Raw genomic sequence first — 12,276 nt, forward strand, 5'->3', positions numbered from 1 at the left:
GTCATGATTAATTCCAAACTTCGTTATAATTAGTGACATCCAAAGACTTGATAATACCTTCCTTCCTACCTTTGTTCAGAAATTCCTTTCATTTCAATCCACTTATCCTTTTAGGGTAATGGATAATGACCCGGATGCATAATAAGTCACATAATAATTTCACTGGCAGAGAAGCCAGTCATGCCACAGGGTTGTCCTTAATTTCAGCTCATTCTTTAGTTTGTTGCAAATCAATCTTTTCCAGGATGAGCCTCAGTCTTTCTTCTCTGCTGCCTGTGATGTGGAGAAGTACTGTTGGAAACTTGCAGCCGCCTTCACCTGATGCTGGATGCCCAGCCTGTGGGATATGGCAGAGAGGTCTTCCAGGACCTTCCTCCATAGTCTGAATTAGGAAAAGATGTAAGGCTGGGTCACCTGGATGCTTCCTGTCCAAGCCTGTCTGTGTTACTGGGGGCCTGCAAGATTTACCTTCAGCAACTATCTCCCCGTGAGCACCAAGATAGATTACAGGAATTTTCCAGGGAATTTGAATACATGAACTTGAATTAATCATAACCCTTGATTTAAAACATGCTGTCATCATTAGTCCAAGGGTGGCCCTTTCCTATTTCATACGATTTTAAGTTATATAACGATCACAAATCCACTGCAGAGCCCAAGAACCCCCTAAGGTAAACCACTGTACTTAATTTAGTTTTAAAACAAATGAAATGGTCAAGTTCCAAGAAAAATAAAGAGAAAAACTTGCTGTAACTGTCAGAAAAAGAAATAGCCTAAATAGTCTTATGACTAATAAGGAAATGAAACAGTCATTTCAAACCTTCCCATAAGAAAACAATGGGCCCAGAAGGCTCTCAAGGAAGGTTCTGCTGGGTAATTTCTGCCATATACAAACTTCCTGAGAACAGAGAAAAGAGGGAGTACTTCCCCAAGTCACTCTAAGGTGATAATAACTAGAGGGGGATTTCAAAGAGGAAAACAGATCTTTTTAACCAATTAATATATACATAAAACTTATAAATAAAATGTCAGCAAAACAAATCTAGTCAAATGTGGGAATAAAGACAACACACTATAGCCAGGTTGGGTTTATCCCAGGAATATAAGGATGACTTAAATATTTATTAAGCACCTACAAGGTGCCAGATGCTAACTCAGCAGGATACCCCAGTGAAGCAGACAGGCATCCCCACACTCGTGGAATTTACCCTCTAGAGTGGGGGACATTCAGTGCAAGCTCATTTAAGCAGGTAAGATTGTTTTGAAGAATTGTCAGTGCTGTGGAAGAAACAAAACAGATCAATGTTGCAGAGAGTGATTAGAAGCGGTTTCTTTAAATTGGTGGGGGAGGGAGGTTCCCCTTGTAAAGAGGAGGGGGCAGCCAGGTGAACACTGAAGGCCAAGCATTGCATGCTGATGTACAGCAAGTGCAGAAGCCCAGAGTGGGGGCTGAGGTCAATGTGTTTAAAAAACATCAAGAGGGCTGGTGGGGCTGGAGCCTTGAAAAAGAGATTGAGGTGCCCACTGATTGGGGTGTGCCTGCTTTACAATACCTGAGGGGGGTTCCTTAACATTACACTTTAAAAAGCGATTTGTTAAGAAGCACAAAAAGGGATATTATGGGAGAAATGAGCTCAGGTTTACTTCACTTTACCAAATGTCCTGCCCTGGTGGTGTCCTTGTTTGAGCACCACCCTCCTCCCAAGACTGCCTGGACATGCTCAACTTTCCTGCAACTTTACCTTTGAGACCTAGCTCAGCTGTCTACTTGGCTCTCACACATTTCAGACATTGGCAGACAGAAATGAGCTGACTGGACCAGATGGTCCCCTGCCATAACTAGAGACACCACCTTCTCTAGTCCATCAACCATTTCTCCGCTGTCCATAGTGGGCATCCTCTTGGGTTCTGCATGCCCCCCATCCATTCTCCATTCCTTTAGGAACAGTGTCTGAAGCACCCCACTCCACTGGATGTGACTTTGGTGGACCGAGCCAGAGTTATCCTTCCCATCCTCCCAAGGGGCATATATATGACCTGAGCTCAGCAAATTAGACTTTCTCTCCATGAAATTTCCATTCATTCATTTAATCTATCTGTAGTGAGCTCCTTCTTTGTGCCAGGCAATCTGAATCTTCATCAGAGAGATCAAAAGACAGAAAATAGTTGCTGCCTTCTCATCACAACAGCAGAGCCCTAGAGAGATGTCTAATTATCCTCTCAGAAGTGACTCTGCCCCTTTCAAGCCTATTGTTTGCTTTTTCTTTAGATTCTGTGAGGTTCTGCAAATGCAGCCACAAATTCTTCCCTCCTCCCCATTAAGTGTGTCACAATCAGTTTCTGGTACTTAAAACCAAAAATTCCTAATTGACCTGATGCCTCCTTCCTAATCACAGACTTGGTTTCATTCATGCTTTGTCTTTGTATCTTATTCTTCGTCTGCCCTTCTCCATGAGCAGTGCCTTCTCTTTTGAATTCCCACCTTTAAATTCTCACATCTAGTCAGCCAGTAGTCCTAAGGAACTCCTGCCCAGCCCGCACATCAGCATTGATGACCTCCTGGCTCACACACACCTTTCCCTGAACTTATTAATCACCACCACTGGCTGGACTGCTTACTTGTAACCCTTCATGCCATCAGCGACACAGCCAGGATTGCTGTCACTAGCTAGTACACCTTTTTAGTCAGTCGGACTTCCAGAAACTACATCAGAATCTTCTGACTTCTGGTCCCAAGGACCTGCTGGGCCTTTATATTATTTAATTACAGCAATCCTATTTTTAAAAAGAAGATAGTAGGGATATGAGGTGGCCCACAATGATAAATACAAGAAAACAAAGAGAAAATAACATGAAGCCAGAGGTATGGCCTCAGTAACAATTCATTCCATGAGGTCCTGTTCAATTGCTAGAGGTGAGTCAAAAAAATTGGCTCTTAGCTTCCTAGTAGTCAGAGTAAAGCAAGGAAGTTGCTCAGGAGAGCAACAGCTTTGCCTGACATGGAGAACTAAGAAAAATATGTATCTTCCTTCTCTTGTAAGCTTCATTCTAATTTGTTCTTTGTTCCTTGTCCACTATTTCCAATATGCTAGTATTCCCAATACTGGCATAGGATCTGGCATGCAAGCACTCAAGAGATATGTATTGGCTGACTTACTCTGGATCCTTATGAAAGAATTATATGGCATAGAAAGTGGACTGTGTCCTTAAATATATTAATGTACTCTTCAATAAAAACAGTTACAGAGTTGGGGTGGGAGGGAAGTGCTGGTTCTTATAAGCCCAGTCAATGCAACCTAATGGCATAATGACAATGCACAGTTCACTGAAGGCAGTTTTGTGTGGACCACATCCACCACTCTGATTCTGGCCTGATGGCTCATCTCAGCTGGCTACATGAAGCTGTTTATCATGCCAAAGTGTATAGGGATGAATAAATCCTAGGAAAAGCCTTCTTGGAGAAAGTACTGCCTGGAAACAAGAAATCCAGCTTCTGTCATCTCTTTCCATATTTCTATGCCAGACATCTCCCAGCATCTGTATAAGCTGTGTCTTGAGCTATCCTTAGAGAGCAAGTGGTCTTGAAGCATTTTGAAAGTCATTTAGTTTCCCCTGGCTTTTCTGTTTAGCTTCCCAGGACTCATGAGTATTGAACCTGCCAGGTGGGTGTGAAGCTGGGAGTCTGTGTGCCTTGCTCTGAGCATTGCTCCCCAGGCCCAGATTGCAGCTCCAGTAGGCAGGAACTCCTCCTGGGATTAAACCTGTTCTCTCCTCGGAGGGCCTGGCCCCTCACAGTCAGGTGCTTGGAGGTGCTCCCTGCATCCACGGAGAGATGGCCAACGCCCTCACTGGACTTTCAGGACCCATCTCCCACCTGGTCCTAACCAGTCAGGGGAGGTGACACTCACAGTATTCTGAAACATAACGTTTGAAAACTTGGAGAAACTTTAACACTAAGGTTTAAGTCCATGATCATAAATGCTTTAAAAATAATCAACCAGTCACCAAAACCAACTGCCACGAGGAAGCAGAGATAACGTCACCTTGGTAGAAACTCCATGGGAAATCCACGTGGCTCGGTAGGAATAGAATTCTGTATAAGACAAATAAAGGGATGTGTAGCATGATATCCCCATGGCTTCAGTGTGACTTCTACCTCAGGTAACACAGAATCTGACAAAAGGCAATCCTTTGGAAAACCCTCTATTGACAGAAGGAATTAAGTTCCTTGAGATTTAGAAATAAGATACAGTGGCTCATGCACAGAATTTGCAACAGCCCTGCATTCAATTCCCTACAAATTCACTTACTAGTTCTGTGTTCTTGAACAAGGTATGTAATCTCAGAGCCTCAGTTTCCCATCTGTTATGTAGGAATGTAATGTAATAGCTGCCTTATATGAGACCAAGGGCAGGCTGCCCCAAAATGTGCCATTTTGGCATATTGATTACTTTGAATTGAAACCACTGGAGAAACAGCAGATACAGGCAGGATTTTGTCTGCCCTCTGTCCTCGCCTTGAAAGCAGGAAATAAATCCGCCGGGAAAGAGGCCCTCCCTGCTCCTGGAGGTTAAGAGATGTCCTTATTGTCAGAGTCAGGAACTTCAAGGCCAAAGACGCCTTGCCATGTTTTACCAATTTACTACCCCATCCAAAATGCTTTTTGAATTCCTTACTAATTGAATCCCCCAAACCTACGTTTTCTTTGTCTCAATTCCTTACAGATTTATGTTTTTTTGCTAAAATGTGTAAAAGCTTCATGTCTTGCTGTCTTGCCTGAGGGTTTCAGCCCCAGGCAAGCTCACTATGGATTCAGTGAGACCGAGGAATGTCAGTGGTCTTGGGGTCAAGTTAGGTTTACTACCCAGCTGTTCTACCCCCAATAGGTCCAGCACTAGAACTACGTCTGTAATCCTCCTCCATTTCTGCCTCCATCCAGCGCACTGGGCAGAGCTCTTTATATAGTAACTCAGTCAGTAAAAACTCATTGCCTACGGGTGTGGAAGCAGTAGCCCAGCAGTAGGTCAGTTACATCATCAAGTAGTTTAGGGTCAGGTGAGGATCCTGGCCAGCCTTTTCACCTCATTTTTTTTTTCTTTAACCACGAAGTCACTCCGTATCAGTTAATGGAACTCTCCCATTCTTTTAAATGATACAATAATGACCTTTGTATTTATAGCTTATTCACACAGTTGTATAACCTTTGCCATTATCTAATTTTAGAACATTCTTGTCAACTAAAAGAAACCCTGTACCATTAGCAGTTATTCATCATTACCCCCCACACTCCCGTCCCCCAACCTTGAGAAATCAATAATCTACTTTTGTTTTTATGGACGTTTCATGTAAATGGGAATCATACATGTGGTTTTTCTTGTGTCTGGCTTCTGGCATAATGTTTCAAATTTCATCCATGTCATAGCATGTGTCAGTATTTCATTCCTTTTTTACTGCTGAATAATAGTCCATTGTGTAGATATACATTTTATTTATCCATTCATCAGTTGATGGACATTTAGGTTATTTCTAGTTTTTGGCTATCATGAATAATGCTGCTATGAACATTCAAAATTCAAGTACAAGTTTTTATGTCCAACAGGTGTGTATTATTCCATGAGGTGTTTTAGTCAACCAGTCTTCACCTGGTGAAAGTTTACATAGTTTCCAATAGTTTGTTATTACAAGTACTGCTCCAATGAATACTTTTGTGCTTTTATTTGTGGAGATGTGTCTTTAGACCTATTCCTGTAAGTAGAATTACTGGGTCTGTATAAAGAGTTCTTTATATTATGCAAAGATAAGCCCTATGTGATATGAGTTGCAAATATATTCTTCTCATTTGTCATTTACCTTATAACATTTTGTTTGCCACAAAGTTATCTACTTTTGTATATAATCAAAATGTATCAGTGTTTTCTTTCACTGTATCTTGATTTGCAGATGTAGTTACAAAGGCCTTCTTCAATTCCAGATTTTAAGGAAATTTACCTGTTTTTATCTGGTGCTTATGTCATTTTTCAGTTATACCTCTGATCTATTTGGAGTTTTTCATATATATATGTGCATATATAATATGATACATACATTTAACATGATCCCTTTGCAGTTTCAATGTTAAACATTGCTTCTCAATGTTAAAACATAACAGAAGTAGTGGATATGCTAGTTTTGTTCCTGCACCTTGCACTGATTTTACTCTGATGGGAATGCTTAGTGTTTTCCTGTTAAAAAGATGCTAGGTTTTACTTTAAAAAATTAGAAATGGGTGTTTAATTTTGTTAAAGGCCTCTTAATCATGTTTGTCCTTATAGATTTCTATATGAATTACACAGACTATTAATATTGATACAGCTTTATATCTCTCGGGCTGCATCTTCTTAAAATGTGTTATAGATTGTTTGCTAGTGTTTTGTTTAGGACTTTTGTGCCAATATTCATGTGATATTGGTTTGTGGTTTTATTATGCAATCTTTATCTTTATCAGATTTAGTTTGTGTAAATGTTATACTTCTCCATAAAAAGAAACTGAACTTTCTGGATACATATTTTGAAAGTTTATGCAACACTAGGGATTACCTGGCCTCAAGAAAGTTTGATGGTTTCCAACTGAAACCATCTGGGCCAGGTTTCTTTTTTTTTTTTTTGAGAATAATCCTTTGATAACTTTCTTCATTACTTCTATGGAAATTTTTTTCACTTTTCATCTCAACCATTATGAATTTCAGTAAATTGTATTTTCCTAAGAGATTAATCGCCCATTTGGAAAATTTATTTGCATCAGGCTATGCAGAGTAATCCTAGGCTTATTTGTTTGATTGAGTATCCTGCTTCAATGGCTATTTCTCCCTTGTAGTTAGTTTGTGGCATTTGTGCTTAGTTTTTCTTGATTGGGTAAACTAGAGGACTTTAACTACCATTTATTAACTCTTATAATTCATTTTACATCTAAGTACTTTCTGCTTTTACTTTATTAAGAATTTTTGGGAAAACACTCTCAGAATTTATGGGATTCAATTAAATCAGTGATGGAGGGAAATCTGTAGCTTTTAAATATTTTATGTAAATAAACAGAATTAAAATAAGAGAAGTCAATACTCAATGCAAAAAGAAAGTAAACAACAAGCGGAAGGCAGTGAAGTCCTAGACTTTTCCAAGTCAAATGCTGACAAGATGGAAGCCAACTGCTGCATCATTCTCCTTGCTTGGCTCCTGGATTTGGCTGCTGTGGGATGATGAGATCCTGGAAGAGTCTCTGCATTCCATGACTCCAGATACAAAGCGTAGGGTGACCATCTCCTCAGGTGTTCGAGGCATTTTAAACAGAGACAGAGGTGCAGTTTTTCCACATGGATCTTTAAAAGTACTTTAATACTAGCAATCCATTATGCAGCATGAGGGCAGCATTTGAGCACCTTGATCCCTGAGAGTAATTAATTCTGAACTTGAACTGTGACAGAAGTGGCCTGCACAGTTACATTAAAATTAAAGCTAAAGCTAAAATATATCAACAGGGTTATATTAATTTCAGCAATGAAGTGTAAGATTTTATGTTTACCAATGTTTAGTATTCAAAGTAATTTATTTCCTGAAGTTTTATCTACCACCTTCAATTTCAATTGATAGACATTAAGAGCTAAGGAAAATATTTATAACAAATGAAAAGGAAGCATACATAATTATATATACAATAATGACCTACCTTTATAAAACAAAATATAAATATGCCATATTTTACACATCAAAGTACTTTTAATGGTAGTGACTCCTTGAAGGCAAAAATCCCTGTCTTACTCATCTTTATAGTGCCATCTTATAAAAGAGTACCTGGTACAAATTAGGTGTTCAGTAAGTGCTGAAAATAATGAAAGTGGATAATGTATGTCTTCCAAAATAAGGGTATTCAATCTGTAAACATATGAAATTTTAATAGTTATCTGAAACATACAAAGGCCTAAAGACAAAGTTGATATCTTGCGAAAATTCTCTTATATAACTTCATTATTACAAAGTTAAATCTTGAGTCAAAAATCCAACTCTAAAAATATGGTCTCAAAAATCACGTATCTACATAAAATACTTAGACGAGTAAACAGCCTTATGGTACATCACATCATCACTGCGGCATAGATGGCTTGACTCCTCCTCTTAATTCTCTTTCTTTGCTCTGGTTCATGTTCATCACTCAACCTCTTCAATGGCACCTCAGGTAAGTCCTTTCCATCCCTCGACTCCCCAGCCTCACCAGGTTTCCCCTCTTTGCCAACTGGGGAACCCAGTGTATCATCAGAAGATACAATCATGGAACCGGGCCAGATCCTGAGATCAAAGAAGCTTGCAGAAAAGTCAGAAGCTTGATCAGAAGAAGGTTCTACCGATGGTGTATTCATGTCACTATATGAATTTACAGTGCTATCTTCCCCTTCCTCTGCTTCATCTAACATTATTTCATCTGGATTAACGGAGGACAGGGCAGATGTGTCTGTGTTATATTCACTAGGGTCTTCCACAGAGTCGTTACTCTCCATGTCTTCCAGCTCCTCAGTCGCCACACAAGGGCTGTTCTTCCTTGGCCTTCTAAAGTCTGACATTAAGGTCAGTGATGCCAAGCTGGGCACAAGATTGTTTTCTGAGGACTGATCCTATGAACCAACTGCATTTGTATTTGTGGCCTTCCAGGGTAATAACAAGCAGCTGTTATGCTAAAGTTACATGGAACTTTGAGGTCATGATTTAATTTTTCCAATACTTCATTCATTGTCTCTTCAGTTGTACTATAATCCCACCTATAAAAGTCCAAAACAACAGAGTTTTATATTTTATCAGCCTCAGACAATAAATGATGAAATCTAACTATGGACCTCAAGTACAAGGATAAAAATATAAACCACTCTGGAAGACTCATACCAGAAGATGATCATCAAAAAACCTCAACAAAGATCCAGGCGATGCTGCAGTTGTAGCTGCATTCATCCCACCGGTTCTTGGACTTGCCATTGAAATGAAGAAGGAGATATCTAAGCTGGCCTGTGCATACAGTAAAACAACAAATTTGACTGGATCTATACTGTCAGAACTCAACCAAGAATTAGAAGTGCAAGTTGTAGCGCTCCAAAATCTTACAACTACAGACTATCTACTGTTAAAAGAACATATGGGATGTGAACAGTTCCCAGGAATGGGTTGTTTTAATTTGTCTGATTTCTCTCAGACTGTTCAAGTACAGTTGGACAATATCCATTATATCATAGACAAATTTTCACAAATGCCTAGGGTGCCTGACTGGTTTTCTTGGCTTCACTGGAGATGGCTGGTAATTATAGATCTGCTTTGGTTATGTAACTGTATTCCTATTATGTTAATGTGTGTGCGCAATTTAATTAGTAGTTTAAGACCTATACATGCTTAAGTTACTCTACAAGAAGATATGTCAAAGAAATAATCTTCCCATGTTTTCTTCTGTCTGCTACCTCTATAGCTTTTCTGTTCCTTCCTAATTACAACCCTTAAATAGAATTCGTGCCTCATATCGAATTCACCGAGTATCATAATTCCTCCAAGTGGTAAAGATACCTCAAGACAAATGCTGGGCATAGAAGCCACAGGGCATAAATCTGCAAAGAAGTAAAAAGCTAACCTTTTCAAACAATATGGCTTCTCTCTCACTTACCAACTTTACATTTCCCTGTATGGCCCCGGAAGATGACTGGTTAGCCAGAGACGGGTAAGATTCCTCAAGGGAGGAACAACCTAAGACAGCACAGTCGCAGGGGGGCCATCAGGTGAGAAATTGGGGATCAACAGAGGTGAGGCTTAGAACCTCACCACCCCCTGTTTTGAGAGAAATCTTCTGCAGCCATGGATGTTTTATTGCCCTTGTCTAGCTTGGATTAACACATAGTCTACAGGCACACACCTGATCATCTACATTTGCTCTCTTACAACACTAAACTATGTTTTCTACCTTTATCTTGCATCTACCTACCACTTCAGCATTTTATTAAAAATAATAATAATAATAAGGGAGAAATGTGGGATCCACATATAAATCAAGTATAAAAATCAAACGAATATTCATATTTGACCTGATTGTTTATAGTTCATAATGCGTGATCAAAACCGAAAGTTTCTGTGGTGACTGCCCTTGTACTGTTCACCATGTAAGAACTTATTCACTATGTAAGAATTTGTTCACCATGTAAGAACTTGTTCGTTATGCTTCAGAAGACTGGAGACTGACGAGAATTAGGCTGGGGGTGGATTAATGATTGTACATTGAGCATTGACTCCCCTATACAGAATTTTATTGTTGTTAACAACCATTTGATCAATAAATATGAGAGATGCCCTCTCAAAAAAAAATAAATAAAAATAAATAATTTGGATGGCAATGGTGTTTAAATATATTTTAGTCAATTCCATCAAACGTGAGACTTGAGTTTTAATGGCCCTGAAGGAAAGCTGTGAGGAATGAAAGAATCCGCAGATACAAAGACAGGAAAGAATATTCATGTGTGACCTCCTGCAACAAAATGCTATAGCATCAGCCTCAAAGAATGGAATGAAAGAAACTGAGGAGTCAAGAGTAAAAAGGCACCTGGGAATTCTGGGTAAAAAATGAGGAGAATCACAAACTCTCTCAGTTTCAGTATCTTCTCTGAAACTGGAGATCACCACACCTACCTAGCATGATTTTGTGTAAAAAATGCGTTAATGAAAACCCCTATCCCAGTGCCTGGCATGAAGTTCAAGACAACCAAAAATTAATGTATGGTTAAAAAATATCTACTGTAAAAATTTAATGTCTGCTAATTGAATAAAAGTGTTTCTTTTTACTTCTAAAAAATATATATATATATATATAAACCATATATCAAAATTCCATTTAGTAAATTACAGTTAATTGAGCAAAGAGCCATTTTGAAAAAAAAATTTTCAAGAAAAGCTGTCCTTAATTCACATCCAAAAATAAGTATAAATTATTTTAATGTGTGAACCAAATCCCCACCATATTATAGTTTTATGTACACTTTTTCACTTATATGCTTATTTGGGTTGGTACCCAATAGTCCATTTCCTTCTATCCCTTAGATGGAAAACTTTTACTTCCATACCAGTCAGTAAACCTTGAACTGTTCTGACACTCATGTAACAATAAGTCCCTTGACTCAAAAAAAAAAAGTGGAGGGGACAGAAATTGTGCATGCAACGTAGAGGGCAAATCCTAAACAAGGTCAAACCTACCTTGCATGCAGGCCATTACTTTCAGGCATATTCCATAGGCGCCCTGTCACATTAACAAGACTGTTAGTAGCCCTGAGAATAGTAAGCCACTCAATATCATACTCCAAGTAATCAGGAGCACTGGGGTCATGTTCTATTTCTATTACCTATAGGAAGAAATAAGTAATGTTTAAGAAAAACATATCTATTTTTCATATTCTAAGAATTTCAGTATAACACAGAGAAGACAAGTTATGTCTCTATAGCCTCCTACAATGCTGCCAGACAGTGACTGCAATGGGGGTGGGGGAGGTGAAGACTTGATAATATGGGTGAATGTTGAAACCACAATGTTGCTCATGTGAAACCTTCATAAGGTTGTATATCAATGATACTTAAATAAAAAAAGAAAAAAAGTAAAAAGTAAAATTTTTTAAATATAAGAATTTCAATATAACAATAAAATTGTATAGGAATTGAGTAGCCTAAAAATATTAATGTAACTTAAATATTCTCAAAGAATTCTAATACATAAATTACAAAGAGTGCAAATAAATTCTGAAAGGAAAATTAATGTTCTTTTTCAATCAATGGAAGGGTAAGACTCTTGCAAAGTTATTTAATTTTCTTTTTACCTGAAGTCTCTGTGTGGTAAGCATATTTCCAAGGCTAAGAATTTGGTTGCTTTGGCTGTCTGTCCTTTATCCTTGGCCTAGACAACATGAACCACAATTTAAGAAAGAACGTTAGAACATCACAAGTAATTCATATGTTGAACAGGATGGAAATAATCTTAATTACACATACCCCTGAGTTTTGTGTCAACGGAACAATTGTCACTTTTGCAAAACAAGTTTATTCTAAACCAACTTGTGGAATGATGAGTAAAACACCTAAATTCTCTGGGCTTCAATTTCCTTACAAAAGTCAAAGCAGAAGCTGATGATGGAGATGACAAGGTTGATAAATGAAAGCATATACACACATAAATCAAACTACATAACACAAAAATTAAGGATAACAGAAGAACTCAAAAGTAAATTAGCAGAGCTAAAA

General features: G+C 38.4%; 1 protein-coding gene across 10 annotated transcripts in view; it reads right to left on the reverse strand.

Moving 5' to 3' along the window:
* Positions 1–6,953: 6,953 nt before the first annotated feature.
* The window catches only part of LOC108400766 (lariat debranching enzyme-like), a 58,884-nt gene continuing 53,561 nt past the window's right edge, over positions 6,954–12,276 (reverse strand). For 3 of the 10 annotated variants that reach the window (XR_012129470.1, XR_012129465.1, XR_012129468.1), the window contains 3 exons: positions 11,856–11,932; positions 11,242–11,284; positions 6,954–8,783 (listed from right to left, as the gene is read on the reverse strand). Coding sequence is in view for 2 of the 10 variants with exons in the window: in XM_073232243.1 (XP_073088344.1) it covers positions 8,594–8,783 (190 nt within the window). In the remaining 8 variants the exon portion in view is untranslated. Of the gene's footprint in view, positions 8,784–8,904; positions 9,025–11,241; positions 11,388–11,855; positions 11,933–12,276 lie in introns of all 10 variants that reach the window. The other 7 variants (XR_012129464.1, XR_012129463.1, XR_012129469.1 and 4 more) reach the window with 5 other exon arrangements.

The sequence above is a fragment of the Manis javanica genome, chromosome 3 (assembly GCF_040802235.1).
Source record: "Manis javanica isolate MJ-LG chromosome 3, MJ_LKY, whole genome shotgun sequence".
NCBI lineage: Eukaryota > Metazoa > Chordata > Mammalia > Pholidota > Manidae > Manis > Manis javanica.